The 17,918-nt window shown below is 33.9% G+C and overlaps 2 protein-coding genes across 7 annotated transcripts; both read right to left on the bottom strand.

Moving 5' to 3' along the window:
- Positions 1-535: 535 nt before the first annotated feature.
- Positions 536-8,127, bottom strand: LOC132703843 (uncharacterized). 6 transcript variants are annotated; one of them, XM_060673353.1, is made up of 11 exons: positions 8,010-8,127; positions 7,755-7,953; positions 7,570-7,685; positions 7,409-7,517; positions 6,669-7,356; positions 6,212-6,606; positions 4,724-5,508; positions 4,570-4,665; positions 3,551-3,772; positions 3,244-3,389; positions 536-2,778 (listed from the first exon to the last, which is right to left on the bottom strand). In XM_060673353.1, exons 2-11 carry the CDS (start codon positions 7,812-7,814, stop codon positions 2,675-2,677), a joined length of 2,721 nt encoding a protein of 906 aa, XP_060529336.1. In that variant the 5' UTR covers positions 7,815-7,953; positions 8,010-8,127; the 3' UTR covers positions 536-2,674. The 6 variants fall into 6 exon arrangements, with proteins under 6 accessions (XP_060529336.1, XP_060529335.1, XP_060529333.1 ...); XM_060673352.1 differs by having other exon boundaries at positions 7,570-7,688; XM_060673350.1 differs by having other exon boundaries at positions 7,740-7,953.
- Positions 8,128-9,905: 1,778 nt separating this feature from the next.
- LOC132702937 (conserved oligomeric Golgi complex subunit 5) lies at positions 9,906-14,749 on the bottom strand. The gene has a single exon (XM_060671822.1). It carries the CDS (start codon positions 12,558-12,560, stop codon positions 10,344-10,346), a length of 2,217 nt encoding a protein of 738 aa, XP_060527805.1. The 5' UTR covers positions 12,561-14,749; the 3' UTR covers positions 9,906-10,343.
- Between the last annotated feature and the right edge of the window lie 3,169 nt (positions 14,750-17,918).

The raw sequence follows: 17,918 nt of genomic DNA on the forward strand, positions 1-17,918 counted from the left end.
ACGGCGACCTAACGCAAGTATAAATACATATAAATCCCATTGTTTTTTTAAAATTATTTCAGTCAATAGACACAAAAATATTTGACCGTCAATTCCACAACCCAAATTGTATCGCTCTTCCATTACCAGGTTCCAATTTTCAGATATAAAACTATACTCTGCCAGTATTAATCGATGTGAACTAAGAAATTTCGATTAACTAACTAAAATATTTTTTAAGAAATGAATTTTGAACTTACTAAAGTTTACACCCATTAGTCAAGCTCTCAAATATTATTTATTATTTCGACTACACATCACCAAATTTTTACAAAAAAAAAAAAACAGAATGTGACATCAAAATTTAGTACCACCACCTTTCCACCACTATCCCTAAAGGTACTTTAATCTAGTAACCAATAAAAGAGGTTTATAAACTGATTGATTTGTTATCATTGCATTGAACGAAATATTAATTCTTAGGTTTTTTATAAATCCAAATTAAGAAGGAAAACGGAATGGAAAATTGCAATCAAACGAAATATAGTTTGCAATTTTTTTATTAATTTTGGAATTATAATCGGAGACAAAACGCATAGCTAAAATACGCATTCTTAAAAATAAACAAAAAACGGAACATATTCGTCTAAAAAAGTTATAAAAAAAATGAACACAATGCGGTAGAGGTATTTTGAAATCAATCTGAAATCAGCACACATTTTTTGCCTTAAAAAAATACATTTTGAGGCAAATTATTCCGATTACAAAATAGATTGTAATGCTAGTTACAAATCTTCTGGATTCCTCATGCATCGGTTGTTTACAAATCAAACTTGTACTCGTTTCGCTAAACATCATGTTGGCTTCTTCAGAGCTTAAATGTTTCAGTTAGCAAAACGCCAGCAAGTTTGATTTATAAACCACCAACGCAAGGGTATTACAGTAGCCTGTGGAAGTTTGAAAAATTAGGTTATAATGAGCAGTATAAAAAAAGAACACAATGTGGTAGAGGTATTTTCAAATAAAACTGAAATTACAACAAACGTTTCTTTTAAAATAAATTTGTGCCAAAAAACGTTTTTGGGCTTTTTACGCTTTTGCACATGTTTAAACAATGGACATAACTGAAAAAAAAACTAGTACAAAAAATTACTTATTTTTGTAAAATGAACTAAAATTGATATAACAATTAAGTCTGGCGATAAAATGAATTTGAAATGTGACATTTATTTGTGGTTTTGTAAGTAATATTTTCCATGGAACAAAATATGAAATTCATATAATTGCAAAAATGTTTTTGCTGCACAATTTATAAAGATGGTAGCTGAAATCCTGTGTTTTGCCCATAATGTTGGTTACATGTGGGACATTTTTTATATTAGTAAGCGATCAGAAAATTTTTCATGTGCGATCGCTGGTGTTGTTTTCGTTCCAATTCTTCACATTTTCGTTTATTAGTTACTAATAACTTTTTTTGATACATTTCATCTAACCCTACTGTTCGTGTTTTCAGGTCGAATTTTTCAAAAATTTATATTTATATATTTAGCAAACATTACCCAAAAACTTGACCTTGAACAAATTTATGACTTTACTGGAGTAAGTACGATGTTATAAGTTAAATGCTATTATTTTAAAAACTTCCATTGAATTAAATTTGGATATAATATTTGTTGTGGCCAATTTTTTTTAAAGTGACTTACAATCAAGCCAATATACCACCAATTTGTTTAAAAGTGTACTTAATTGCGTATATATATAGATACACATAGAGGTAAGCATATGTCATTTATCTATATGTATGTAAAAAGTTACAAAAAAAAATTCTAATGTAATTCTATTGAAGCGACCCTCATCAATACAGTTGGACAATGGACATAACTATATACTTTTATGTTAAGTTCAAATCAAATAACCCCTCTTCACAGTGCATTCTGTATATACAGACATAAACACTAGAACCTAACGAGAAATTATTCATACATTTATATATAACGATAATTAATCATCAACGCAGTAATATATAATGTACAAATAATTTATTGAATATCTTACAGGACGCACCCGCTTTTAAAAAGCTATACATTGGAAAAATGAAAAATAAAATGATAAATTATAATTTGACGACCCATAAAACACCCCTTCCGACCACATGAAAGGCTTTAAGAATTCAAAAATTAAGTTGTGAACATAAGATCCAATCTATTTACAAAAAAAATATAAAAAGTGACACTGCATACAACTATAAAAAATAAAAAATATTTATGCCCATACAAAAAAAAAAACATACTAAAATAAATTGCAATACTCTCTAAATGAAATGTTACTCTCACATGAAAAAGGTTATTTATTTCAAAAATAATTATTTTAATGTCATGACGTCAATTCCTAAGCTCAATAGTTAACAGTGATATTACTCTCTAAAAGAATCAACAACTTGGCAATCACATTTGCTAAAAGTTTTACTGAATATACAAAGAAATGATAAAAAATTAAATTAAATATTAATTCATATTGACGAACTAAAATGGTTTATAAGTTATGGTGGCTTAGAGGATTAAATAAGTTAATGACGAATCTGTTACTTGTTCACTTTACCATTCTTTGTACATTCAATGGTAATATAGGTACTTAACTCAAAAACTAACTACAAAAAAAAAAAACAAATGAAAACTAGAAAGTTGTTATCCTTGTGTCAAACTCTGCGTTTTTTTAACTTTTCTTGAGCTTCTTTCAAAAGCTGATCAAAAGAGTTATAAGAATTGTGTGACTGATAATGCTGATCGTCTCGCATGTTATCTGAAAAATGTGAACAAACGTAAAAGTAGTAGACTAAGATGTGGTGTCAGTGCTCAGTAAAATATTTATCATGATTGATTTTAATATTTTCAATTTTAATAAATTTATGGCTAATTGTAATAATGTCCAGCTATAATATGCATAGTTTACTTATTTGGTAGATACACAGCAAAACTGGAAAAACATATTATAATCATACACTTAGAAATTATTTGCAAAAAAATTAGTTTATATAGTGTGGTATATTAGAAACACTTGAGCGTTTTTTTTTTCAATAATCTGTACCGTGCCCGATAAAGAAAAATTTCATACTCAAATAGGTGTTAAGAAAGAAAATCACATGGCAGTGCTCTGTATAAAAAGAGATCTAAAATAATGTTTTTAAATTAATTTAAATTATGTTTAAAATATACACTTTGACCAGGTTTTTAATTTTAGCTGTAACAATTAGAAAATAAGACTCACCAAGATCGGAATACAAAGACTTGCAGAATTCTCGTCGGCCCCCAAAACTTATTTTATATGTGGGAAATTTCTTATCATCGTTTCCATGCTCGTATGCTTCATGTGCATCTTCTTTATATTTAAACGTGACAAAGCCATAATTTTCCCTAAACAGAATACACATTACTAAAAAAATTTATATTGCAATTCTTAAATAATTCAACTTGTACTTTAATATCATAGATCTCAATGAGTAAAAAGCAAAAACGAGGCGTTTCTACGATGTTAAAGCGAAAAAATTGAATTAAAAATAAGAAAAGCCGCGTACAGATGATTGTACCCCTGGTCCCGGAAATGCAGACTTATATTCGTAATAGGGCCAAATTTTTTGAATTTGCTTCTGAGATCGTCTTTCGAAGTTCCCTGCTTAATACGCCCGACGTAGATGATTCGTCGTTCCTCTACAGCATTTAAATGTTCGCGGTCAATGTTGTTTTGGTTTCTACCATTTCGTCTTGGAGAACGCGACCTTGACCTATTATATGATAACCTGAAAGTAATTTTCCAAAGAAACTTCCACAGCTATCATAATATTTTTTACAAATCGAATCAACGAACTTGCTAGTTCGTATTTTAGCTCCACCTCCCTTAAACCACATGTAAGCAGATACAGAGTAGAATGCAAAACAGTTTCAGTGAAGCTCTGAAGCAAATTTATAAATAGTACTGAAAGTAATAATAAGAAATTGAATACAATTTATAACCTGCGTAAGTATTGAACCTTGGATTTCAATGACACCATATTCCAAGTGAAAAGAAAGTAAATAAATACTTGTACACGAAGAGAGAAAATTCCTAATACAAATACTATTCTAGCTACCGGATTTTGTGCTTATATGTGTTATAATTAGGAATAAAGAAAAAGTAATGAAAACTTTAAACACTCCATTATTATACTATATATTATATCTAATCCAATCATTTAGTATCTCGAATTTCGTTTAATTGCCATGTTGCTGAACAAAAATATAATCAAAAAAACAAATAACATAGTTTTTTGCACACCAAGAACCAAGCCTGCCCTGGATGCCCCATGTTCATATAAACTTTTTTTTCTTAAAATTAGTAAGATATATCGTTCAAAGTTTGTACAAGTACCCAATCAACACCCTGTATATGAGGGACGAGGAGTGCTCAGTTAGGACACAGCGACTTCTAGACATAATTTCAAAAATATCAATTAGAAGATGAATTTCTGATTAATTTCGTCAACATAACCCTCCGTAAGGATTATAAATAAAATACATAAAAAATAAGATCGCGTTTATGTTTGATGGCGTTACCCACCTTGAATAGGCTTCAGCAGTGTGAATGGGTGAAAATGAGGTGTATGAATTTGAACTACTTGAACTTGTTGATGATTCCGAGCTTCGCTTTCTACTCCTGAAACACCAATGAACACCTAGTTCCTCAAAGAATTATTTTACATTAACCACCACACCTTTTTTGATAGCTTGATGAGTCGCTTCTGCCTGATGAGTCTGAACTGATAGATGGATCCCGTTTCCTAGTTCTGCCTCTTTTACACTGATATATAAGAGATATATCTGTCTGTGTTTCAACATCGTTAGTTTCAACCCTGGGCCTACTCTTTTCTAAGTGCAATACCTGTTTGTTCTCACCATGTTCTACTACATCTTGCTCTACCAAAATTTCAGGTTGCGATGCTTTTTCTTTTTTTGTTATGATTTTCGGGATGTTTTCAATCAAAGAATTTATAAATGAATTTTCTTTTATCTTATCGCTGACTTTTTCTAGCAATGGTTTTATCTCTTGGAGTTTCTCGACAGGAGCCAAGGGATTATCATGTTTTGACATTTTAAAATCTGTATTAACACCAAAACTAACTAGGACCTTTCTCTCTAAATTTTCTGGGACTTTTAAATGAACAGGTCTCACAGTTTCTGAGTTCGTTACAGTCTCCAAAGCTTCCTGGGCTAATAATAGTGGTGGAAGATTTAACGTAGAATTTTTGAGGGAAGTGCTTGCACATTTTGGAGCAGCGATTAATACTTCCTTGGCCATTTTTCTTAATTTTTCTTGATGTCTTAACATTTTTTGTGTTTCGTCTTCGGGTTGAGGAGAATTACAACCACTTTCCATTGGGGAACTAGCTAAAGAACTGTTGTTTGAATTGAAAACGTGTTTTCGACGCTTTTTATACTCTTCTAAATTCAATATTTTCTTTTTAGTGCGGCTTGATTCAGAATTTTGGTTAATATTGGCCTAAAAAAGATTATCATTAACATCTACCTTATGCAATATTCTAGATGGAATACTAAACTGAGACGAGAGAGAATATATATACTTTTTAATTAGAATAAACAAAGTAATTTATTTTTTCACCACCCTACAAGCTGCTAGGTAAGAGGGTGTCAAAAACAAAAAACCATAATGCAGATATGTAAATACGGGATGACACAGGAAAATACTCTCAAAACCAGATATTATAACAGTTTCAAAAAAAAAATCTCTAGGATCTAATCTACATCTATTTACACCCTTAAAAAAAAGTGGAATAATTCCGAAAAATTGCAGATTTAGTAAAATGAATTTAAATTACAATTCAATATATGGGGTGACACAAGAAAAGTAAGAACAAGGAATTGGGATTGCTAATTATAGACTAACTGTGGAACTAATGTGTAGTCACATCAAATAAAATATTTAAAAGATTATCCTTACATTCTTGTGTCACCTGATATGTTAACAGGAAATGTTATTATCTTGAGTTCTTAAATTTTTATTAAAAATTGAATTGGAATTACTTGTTTTGCAGTACTGAATTAGAATTGTTTTAATATCAAAGGGAACTGGCAGAAAATAAATATTAGACCATCTCCCTAAAGAAAACTAATAGCTTTCTTAGAAAAATATTTATTATCATTTTTGAAGAAAATTTTCATTTTATTACTACCCAATTACTCACCTTTAAAACTGACAAGGAAGACTTTCTCTCATTATTTGGAGCAAACTGTCTTCTAGTATTTCGGTCATCCTCTTCAGCAGAATGAAATCCAGAATCCTTCTTGGATAAATAGCTTAGGCTCCCACAATAATTGTGATCCAAATATACAACATTTGAAATTGAAATGCAATGAGTATTTATATTTTGGTTTTTCACGCCTCTTCGACAATTTGCTATCGGCTCTATCACAGTAATAGGCTTTCTTTTCCCCGACTCCCTTATACGATCTATTACTTCTTGTGGCAAGTAGTCCAACACTTGCTTTTTGCTACTATTTCCAGTAAAAGTCCCAGATGCAACCGCTTCCATTTTACAGCTGTTTGCATCTGTCTGATTAAACAATAATTTTGGAGTCCCTACAATAGAAAAAAAATTCAAGTACAATTATTTTGTGCAATCATAAGGAAAATTGGATTACCTTCAGTGTTTTTACTCAAAATAGGGCACTCTATCCTATTATCAAAATTTTCAATGTGTGTAGGCTGTATTACTTCCTGTTTCTTCTCTTTTACTTTAAAATTTGATTTTCCAATTGTACTTTCAGAGTTTGGGTCAATATCTGATTGTTGCTTCTTTGTATTTTCTTCAGAACTATCAATATGCAAATTGGTAGAATTTAAACTTATTTCTTCTGTAGCCTCAAATTGTTCCAACAAACTAGTGAGATCCCCGGCTTCTAATACTGGCGAGTTTTCATTATCAGAAACTGTCTCAATGTCAACATCATCTTCATTGTCAGACAATGTTTTTTTAACTTCCTCATCCTCGGTAATATATCTTTGAGCTTTTAAATCAATTTTTTTAACTCCAGCTTTGCTTTTTGCAGCTTTGGATATTACATCACTAGAGCAGCAAACATTAGAATCACATTTAACATTTTTATCAGCCTGTTGATGCTCGTCCTTAACATCTCCAAGCACATACTGAGCTATGTCAAAATGTGCAAGGTCATGAAAACTAGTGTTTAAGATATCTGAAGAATCTGACACTTTCCTTTCTCGCTTACTTTGGTTGGAGCTGACACTATTTTCTAATGGATCATATTTAACATCAAAGAAATTTTTAGTTTGGGTATCTTCAACAGAAGATAATTCTTCTAAGCTAATCTACAAACAGTTGTGTTTTTTTTTTAATATTCAATTGTAACTAATTACTCACTGCAATTTTATTCTGCCAATTTTCCCAAATAACTTTTGGGAGACCACCTTTATCTTTTGGAGATGAGCAAAGCATTTCGGATGGAATTGACGACAAGTCGGCGTGTAAACTGAAATTACCTATGTGGATCACATAATCAAAAGACAATCCAAATATCTTACATTTTTTCATTACTCCAGTCGAAAACTCCAATGGAAGAAAAAATGTGATTGGAATTTTCAAATAAATCATTTGGGGGTACTCTATCAAAATCCCTTAAATTTGTTTGATAACCATCCTGCTAAAATTGCCATAAATATTTTTAAAACATAACAAACAAAAACATACCAACCTGAAGTAAACTTACACTGAATGGATCTGAAGAGAATGAAAAAAACTGTTGATTTTTATTGGAGTCTATGTCCATTTCGCCGAATTATTGTAGAATGAATGTAACAGGAAAACAGTTAAAATCGGCACTACTCTGCTGAATAAATAAATTTACCATGGTTCATACATACAACATACGTATTTAGAGGTTATGCGGCAATGTGGTATAAGTTTACCTAAAAGAAATTACCATAGTAACTGCCACAAAGTTTACTTCTGAAACCGAAATTACAATATATCATAATCACAATGTCCGCAATCACGGAAGTAAACACAGAAGAAATGCGGAAAATAATTATTTACACGTGCAATTCTAATTATTTTCACAGTTGACTACTGGACCAATCAAGAATCGATAAATTATTTCCCTCCATTCAACTGCGCAAATGCAAATTTCCTTTTTACTGTGCATGGAATAGATAAATGATTTGTACAATTGGTCATTAGTTGACGTCACACATAATTTATTTCTTTTTTTATAAATTAAATAGTAGGGGGCTTCTGACTTAAGCAGAAAACATGACGTGTGAAGAGTTAATATTTGCGCTAATAAGAAATTTAGTTGGAACAAGAGATAAACTTCTAAATTTTTTTTTTGGAACTCAGTTACATAGAACAATATACTTAAGTAACTCAGTGCGAATACGGTGTCTCTAGCGGAAATTTTGAAAAGCTCATTTGCTCCAGACATAAAGAACCGATAAGTTATGTACAAGAACACTAAACCAGGGAGGATAGTTACATCGGCCATTAATTTTAGCCCATTCGAAATTAAAACAACTAATAACAAATCTTTGCACTAAGACGAATGTTCACACATCCCCGCGTATGGTTGACCGGACTGACAAACGCAGCACGCAGCGCTTATCGAAAGTGTTTGTGAAAATGTTTGTACTATAGTATTGCGGGATAACTTTAATAGCGGTAGATCATCATAACTTCCCGTGTTACGTGCTCTCCGAGAACGCGCGCTTGTTCACCGCGACATCCTTGCGGTTTGTCCCGACCACCAAGCACACAATTGGCCCAAGCTTAGTCGAAACTAGTTTTGTGTCAATCGTTCACTTTAAGAGAACCGAATCAATTTGGCCGATTTGGAAAAGGACCGAATCATTTCAATCAATCGTTCGTTTCAATACTTTTTTGATGCCAACATAAGCGGCAATAGTCACTAAATCCGAACAGTCCGAACGATCGATTCAGATTCATTTGAATTAGTTAGTGTAATACTTAGCTGTGTTCTGCTTTAAATTGAATAATGTATTATCAAAGTAGGTGCTATGTATTGGATTGTACCAGTAATACATTAATTTGTTTAAATTAAATACCTGTGTGGAAACAGATATTTCATTCAATATTCTATTCAACACATCAGCAAATCTACAAATCGATGTCGCAACTCAATACTATAGAATAATTATAACAACACTTCCATTCCTTTTCCGTAGTTAGTGTAATACTTAGCTGTGTTCTGCTTTAAATTGAATAATGTATTATCAAAATAGGTGCTATGTATTGGATTGTACCAGTAATACATTAATTTGTTTAAATTAAATACCTGTGTGGAAACAGATATTTCATTCAATATTCTATTCAACACATCAGCAAATCTACAAATCGATGTCGCAACTCAATACTATAGAATAATTATAACAACACTTCCATTCCTTTTCCGTGACCTGTCTCAGTCATGCATATAAATCTTGAACCATTCAAATGAATCGTATTCCGGCGAATTCGGTAGCTCGATCGGTTGTCCTGTATTCGGTCACTTTAGACCGGTCAGGGCGGCAGCGAGAGCGAACCAGGTGATCGAATCGTTACGAACAAGCGGGATTCGGTCGATCGATCCTATGAAGTGATGAATCAAAATGACCGAATCAATCGCGATCGACACAACTCTAGTCGTAACAGATCACCTCCAGTCTCTGAACAGAAGCACGCCGCGAGACTAGATCGACCAACCTTGCAATTGGCAATGCTGCGAAGACGCAAGTTGGTTTGCCATGTGAACACTCCCTCCCTTCCTCATTCCTGATCAGCGGTATTTGCGGGCGCTCACTAACGCCAAGCTACGCAGTAACTAATACGCAACGGTGCATTGGAAGATAACATAGATGGCATAGTTTTTTGAAATCAAGTGTTCAAGGGAGCCCACTTGGTTGGTTTCTTCCTCACACATAGTATTTACTTTTAGAAACTTTTTCATTCAAGCTCTGAAGAAGCCAACAGGATGATTGGCGAAACGTCAGCAATTTCGACTCGTTTTGTAAAAAGTATTGTTACAGAATTTGAATACTTTTTGCCGTTGCATATTGTTAGACATTTAGCTACTTAGCTATTTAACTCCTGTGAGATTACAGAAGTTTGCATTTCTTCGGCAAAATAAACACGTTTTGACAAAAAATGAAAAGATTCGAATTTTTAAATTTTAAAATGTATTAAAATTATATTTACACTAGGAATATTAATGTAAATATTTCAGTTTTACAATTCGTTATATACTCTTATTTATTATACAGGATCAATAATTCATAAACAACTGATAAACAGACTTAAAAAATATTTAATGTGTTACTTGTTTCATTTTAACAATTTGTTCCAAGAACTGAGACATAAGAGGATAAATGGGATCATAATTAACAGAATTTTTTTGTCGCGTAGATGCCTCATACCTCTGCAAAGCACCTGCTATTAAATCAAGTCGATCCCCTTCATTAGGATGCTCATCTAACCAAGTTGTCAGTTTAGGAATAGACCATCCTGTGTTTTGATGTGGACTAGCTAACTCTGGACCCGCAAAGGAAAATAGCATTAGCAAAACAATACTGTCAGGCACGGAACTTCCAGATGTTTGTCCTTGAATAATCTCATGTGGAGAAAGTGTCACCAATAGACTCATAGACTTAAAGATACGATATGGTCGTCCAAGATCTGCCAAATTGGGACATATTATCTTTAGAGACTGTTCTAAAGAATTGTAGTCATTTTGAAGACGTTGGCGACCAGCTTGAGAGATTGGACGAAGCAGTACCGAATGAAGTATAAAAAGGTCAATACATCTTAAAGCAATTTCATTGCACTTCTGAGATAAGACTTCTTTGTTTTGAAAATTACAGAGATATGTGTTATATACTCTATTTATAAATTGAGTAAGTTCTTTCATATAAGGACTATATGATTGATTTTTATTTGAAGTTACTTGGGCTCTTGCCCAATCTTTTTCCATGTGTATTGTAACAATTATAGTTTCGATAATAGAATTAATTGATATAACGATAGGTTGAAGTATGACTCCTGATAAAAGGGTCATAGCTTGTAAGCTTCCTTCAATCATTTGTACACAAGTTTCAGATAAACTACCCTTCATGTTGGAAAGCATTCTATAAGTCTTTAATTGCATGTAATGAAGTAAGTTGCAATACTGCACATTTTTCTGCTGAACTACATTTGGACTTCCTGCAAGTACTTGAGCAGCTTCGGGACCATTTTCAATCTGTTGTTCCATCTTGGCTACCAACATTTTAATGCACTTTACAACATTTTTTGATATGTTTTCACTTAAATGCTCCTCTATAAGTGCAACACTGACTTCACTAGTTATAACTCTGATTAAATCATCAATTCCGTCTTGGGAGGGCATATTTTCACTACTAAACATCAACTGTATTGGGTTGGACATACGGGATAGCGAACCTGACAAGTAAGAATTTTCCAGTGTTTTCAAAATTGTGGGATCAAATTTAAATTCATCATAATTCAGTTTTTTAATCATTTCACAATAGATTTTTAACAACTTTGGATAGTCATCTTCCAATGCTTGAATAACAGCTGGTGAACTTTGTGTGAGTTCTTCCTTAAGAAGTTGGCTCAAATTTTTCCAAAATTGGGATGACAATTCAGGATCTGGATTTTTTAAATGCATCTCTTTCACTACCACCAACAAAAATTTTACCTGCTTGCATGTATTGTACATTTCATCTGCAAAACTATTTTCTAATTCTGTCCAAATTTTATTTCGGAATTCTTGGGATGTGGATGTTGTAATTCGACTACCGCTGCTTTTTAATTTGTTGGAAGAACTAATTTTCAACACTGACTTTATGATATCCTTGCAATCATCTAAATAACCTTTAATTAAATCCTCTAGTTTATTTTTGATTGTACCCAAATTCACAAATACTTGTAATGCCGTAGAGGTTTGTATAGAATTTTCATTAACTAATCCCTGATGTAGAGAACCTGCAGCTAATTTAATAACATTCTGTCTCTGTATTCTAATATTTCGCAATTCTGTAGTGACAGCATCTATGTCTGTCAAATCTTGATCTGTTGCTAACTCTTCTAGTTCCAGTAAAATGGATGCTTTCTGAACAGAATCGTTAGTGTTAGCTAGACGTTTGCTAAGTTGCTGGACCCTACCAACTTGCCTTAAAATGTGACTAGCAGAATTTAAATTACGTAGCACATTAATATGCTTCTCCAAAGTTTCATAAGGGAGATCGAGTTGTGATTTTAGTCTTTCTGCATTTGCAAAAAGATTTTGAATGTGCATGTTTATTACATTTAATACAAGTTCTAGTTTTGTTGCGTGGCTAGCCTGTCGTAACAAATCATCATGATGTTCTAAAACCTGTTTTTGCAATTCCTTGTTGAGCGATTCAATAGTTTCTGCTAGCTTCTTAACATGTTCAGTTATTGTCATCGATTCGGACAATATCGCTTTTATATCCCTATTTAAATACGTTTTGCAAACATCTCTGCAAATTGCATCTATCTCCATTGTTTGACAACCCTAAATACCATAGAATACTCTCTCTCTCCTTTGATCTTTACAAACAGTTGGGCAGGACTACTATGGCCATTCACCCATTAGCGACTTCCGTCGAGGATTTTCGCTTATGGTATATAACCAGCACGACGAAGAAGAAATATAACCAAAATCTACTCGGATAGCAAAAAACGATTTTGACCGATACTAAATAAAATCGGCTTCCCCCCGCTTCCACAACGGACCATCCGGGCACATCCGGTCTCCATACCGGCGTGAACAGGGAAAAACGACAGGGCCGACGACGATTAACACTTTAAAACATACACTGAACACTCAAACACTATATCCACACAGTGGAAACCGATATCAAGCTTTTGGGGACGAATATAAGGATTCTGTCGGGAGCGAACGGAGGTTAAACCGCCGCGTGCAATGTTCCATCACAGAATCCCATGTCAGAACCCAAAACGTTAGAATACCAACCAGAGAAAAAGATTCGCATTCCTGTCATTCCAACGCTAATTTGGTGATGTTCGATAATTCATTGAATCATGATACCAGAGAAAACCGTATGGGATTGTTTTTCGGGCTATTAGAGATGTAGACAACCTACCTATACTGATAATACACGAACTTATGAAATAAATATAAACAAAATTTCTCAATTTTGTTTTATTTAATAATGAGTTCGCCTCTGCATATTGATAAATGTCCGACCAAGACAACACCTAGGCTCCCGAACACACAACTTCCTGGAAATGGAGATGGTAGGTCTAACGCCTTGCCAACCGAGCCATCCTCGGTCCATTTTGGTAAGTTTTTAATCATAAACCTCACGGCATCAACAACCAACATGGCCGCTAACAGATCGACAATGCGTTTGGATTCGGCTTTATTAGAGCAATATTTTCTCAAAATATGACCAGATGCAATCTAGGCAAAATGGAGTTAAGCTGTTTAGAAAGAAAATTGCGCAAAGTGCAGGTTAGTGGCTCAAATGTAGAGACACTATATTATCAAATAGCTATAAGCAGTTTCCCTATATTTTTGTGCTACATGTTCCTGTGACCACTACTATTTCATTAAAGTGTAATTCGTTCCCCTTTACTCCGTCATAAAAGGAATAATGAGAGGCAAAATAACAGGTAAGATGATAAGTGATCAAAAATGACAACAAAGTTCACTTATTAGTATAGGGATAAAACAAAAATTATTGCACAAAGTTTATTTAATTAGTTAATGACACTTTTCTTAAATGCCTATGCAATCGTTCAGGTTAGATAAACGCTAGGGTGAAATTAACTTAAAACTTAACGGACCTTAAAATTTATTTCGTCCAAAAAGTAACAGTCACTAACTACGTTGTAACTAACTGCTTGGCGAGCGTTTCGCTTTTGTAGAACACAGGAGCAGATGCTGGAGACAGGAACGTTCTTCCTGAGAAGCGGCCCAGTGGTCTCGCTCCGTTTCCTGTCTACGTCTGAATTTTTGAAACGCAGGCTTCGACGGGCCAGGGCCGGGTTCAACCCATTCGGCTCGCTCGTCACAATATACATCATGTAAGTACAGAACAAGTTAGCTAATTACTATTAATTCTGCTTGTCAAATATAAATTCTGTTAATAAAGTGTATGTAAATGGAAAGGGCGTCGGAACCCGCGGGAGCAAAAAAAAACAACGCAGAACGCTCGAAAAAAATTGACTTGATCAAAAGACATTACCACAAACAAAAACAAACAAAAAGGAAGTTCGTAATTCCATTGTCTCTTCTTGATTTAGTTCACAACGTTTCATACAGATCACTATCACTATTATAAGATATCGACAAAACTAGTGAGGGCGCTTATATACTAGTTTGAGCTGTTCATTCGTGACCAAGTTGGCTCTACACCCAATCTTGAAGTTGTCAACCACTAATAGAACGCCCCAATGCTGGTGGACACACCAGTTCTGAGTGGATAACTTCGACTTCAACGGAGCTCGATCACGGCTGGATGAACAGTGCAAACTCAGCGCAAATTACTACACTCAAGTGCTGTAGCCTGTACGTGAGATATAGTATTATAATTTTCGTTATATTTATAAAAAGTTTTCGCTGTGTGAATATACTTACTTGTGTTCTTATGTGTTAAAAATATATACGATGGATCTTTTAAGTGTGTACTTTGGATGAAACGAAAAATATAAATGATTACTAGGCATCCAACATCCAACATCCAATACATGCTGCGTTGATATTTTTGCAAATGCGCAAAGCAGTTATATTAATAACATGAAATTACACACACACACACACACACACACACACACAGATATCTATATATATATATATATATATATATATATATATATATATATATATATATATATATATATATATATATATATATATATATATATATATATATATATATATATATATATATATATATATATATATATATATATATATATATATATATATATATATATATATATATATATATATATATATATATATATATATATATATATATATATATTCTCACGTATTGATTCACGGATGGAAAAAACACTCGAGTGTTCGAAGTGTTTTCGGAGCGCGAGCATTGAAGATGCCAAGTGAGATTTTGGCGAAACGTCTGCAGGATTCCAGTCGGATGCAGGATTTGCAGGATTCCAGTCGGAGTTCAACGAGCGAACGGATGATATCCCGGAATATAGTGTCATCTTATATATATATATATATATATATATATATATATATATATATATATATATATATATATATATATATATATATATATATATATATATATATATATATATATATATATATATATATATATATATATATATATATATATATATATATAACTATGCAATAGCTCCAAAAAGAGTACCCGTCGAAGAGATCGTTTCCAACGTCGAAGCAAGTCTTTCCACCATAGACGAACAAGATGTGGAGTTAATTAGGCAAGATGTCGCCAGAGTCTTAAGACAGTCAAAACCATCGCAACCAAACTTAAGCAGAGAAGAAATGCAAGCCTTAAGGAATCTAAACAAAAACGAAGATATTCTAATAATGCCAGCAGACAAAGGAAATGCCACTGTCGTCATGAATACGTCGGATTATAATGCAAAATTGGAGGATATTTTGAACGACCCAATATACAAACTAGTCACCAGAGATCCTACGACATATTTGGAAAAAACAACTAAGTCCAAAATTCTCGATTCATCAATAAACGAGGATACAAAGAAGAAACTTATTCCCAGGGAAAAATCGAGTCGTTGCCCAAAATTCTACGGGCTCCCAAAGATCCATAAGGACGGGGTTCCCCTGCGTCCAATCGTAAGCGCCTTTAACTCACCATTATGTAAGCTGGAAAAACATCTGGCCAGTGCACTTCAGCCCATAGTGGAAAAGGCAGATTCCTATGTTAAAAACTCAGAACATTTCACTCAGATTTTTGGTTCCCTCAAGATGGACAAGGACGACATTATGGCAAGTTTCGATGTCAAATCCCTCTACCCGAGCATTCCAGACCTTCCGCCGTACATAATAGATCTGTCAAGACATTGCCTGAAAAACGCTTACTTTATGTACAACGGGAAAATTTACCGACAAATAGATGGAGCAGCAATGGGATCATCTCTCTCACCTGTGATTGCCAACCTCTTCATGATTTACTTCGAAAAGAAAGCAATAGAGAAGGCAAATCTGAAGCCAAAACTATGGACAAGATACGTTGATGACGTATTTGTTGTATGGCCTTTTGGCAAGGAGGAGCTTTTGAAATTCCTAGATCATCTGAATTCCATTCACCCAAGGATTCAATTTACAATAGAACTTGAAGAGGATAACAGTCTGCCCTTTTTAGATGTGCACATCACAAGGACCGAAGATGGGCATTTGGAACACACTGTCTATCGAAAACCAACACACACTAATAGATATCTGAACGCTAAATCTCATCACCACCCATCACAGATACAGGCAGTGGCAAATACATTAATTGCTCGGTCCTTCAGGCTCACAAACGAGAGGAACAGAGATGAAGAACTGAAAAAAATTAGTACCTGTCTTCGATAAAACGGATACCAAAGGCGCATCATCAGCAATGCAATCGGTAAACAACAACAGCCGCAGCAGAGAGTGCAGGACGGGACCCAACGAAGATCGATCGCTGTCCTGCCATACATCAAGGGGGTTACTGACAAAATCGGCCGAATATTACGGAAACACGACATATCAACGGCATACAAGCCTGATCATACCATCGGAGCAATACTAAGAAACCCAAAACAAAAAATTACTCTGGAAAACCAAGGAGTATACAGTGTAGCATGCGGATCGTGCGGCCTGACGTATGTGGGACAGACCAACAGAAGGATTTCAGCCAGGCTCGAGGAACATCGTTTAGCCATAAGAAACAAACAACCAACATCTGCTTTGTTTCAGCACCAACATCAGACAGGCCATAAAATTGATTTCGGTACTTGCAAACAAATAGCTAATATTCCTGATTTTAGGACTAGGGTTATACGAGAGGCCATCGAAATAGAAAAGTCCGGACACCTCAATACGAGAGACGACGCTCTGCATTTATCCAATACGTGGAGAGCGATAATCAAACAGCAGAGCGATGCACAGCAGCCAACGGGGACATCACAACTACGAAATTAACAACGCGACAATTCAGGGGGAGGAGTCACCTCCCCCCACGCACAAGCAGCACCGTTACCATCTCCGGCGCAGAATATAAATACCGCACGCACCGCCGATAACCTCCCAGTGTTCGAAGTGTTTTCGGAGCGCGAGCATTGAAGATGCCAAGTGAGATTTTGGCGAAACGTCTGCAGGATTCCAGTCGGAGTTCAACAATATATATATATATATATATATATATATATATATATATATATATATATATATATATATATACAGGGTTTTTCACTTAAAACTCCGCACGCCAATAACTGCAAAACGAAAAGAAATATTTAATTTATGTAAAAAGTACTCAAAGTGTGGGGTCAAGTAGATATTTCCCAAAGTTTAAAAAAATTGACGCCTGCAAAGAGCTGGGCGTCGCGACGCGTCGAAAAATTATTCGATTGCAAAGACTTTGGAAATACGCGCATACAAAAGTACATATTATTTAAAAACTTTTTTGTCATTTACTCAAACTTATTTACTTTACCCGTTTCTAAGTTATACCGATTTAAAGTAAACATTTCTTGATTAATAAAAAATGTGGTTAACGCTTATTTTTACAAGTATGCCATGAATGTTAGTTACTATGGCAACCATTATTATCGTCGTTATTTTAAGTGCAATTACAAACAATAGATTTCAACTATTTTAGTATGATTTGATTTATTATTT

The sequence above is a fragment of the Cylas formicarius genome, unplaced genomic scaffold (genome assembly GCF_029955315.1).
Source record: "Cylas formicarius isolate icCylForm1 unplaced genomic scaffold, icCylForm1.1 PGA_scaffold_6__28_contigs__length_40554024, whole genome shotgun sequence".
Classification (NCBI taxonomy): domain Eukaryota; kingdom Metazoa; phylum Arthropoda; class Insecta; order Coleoptera; family Brentidae; genus Cylas; species Cylas formicarius.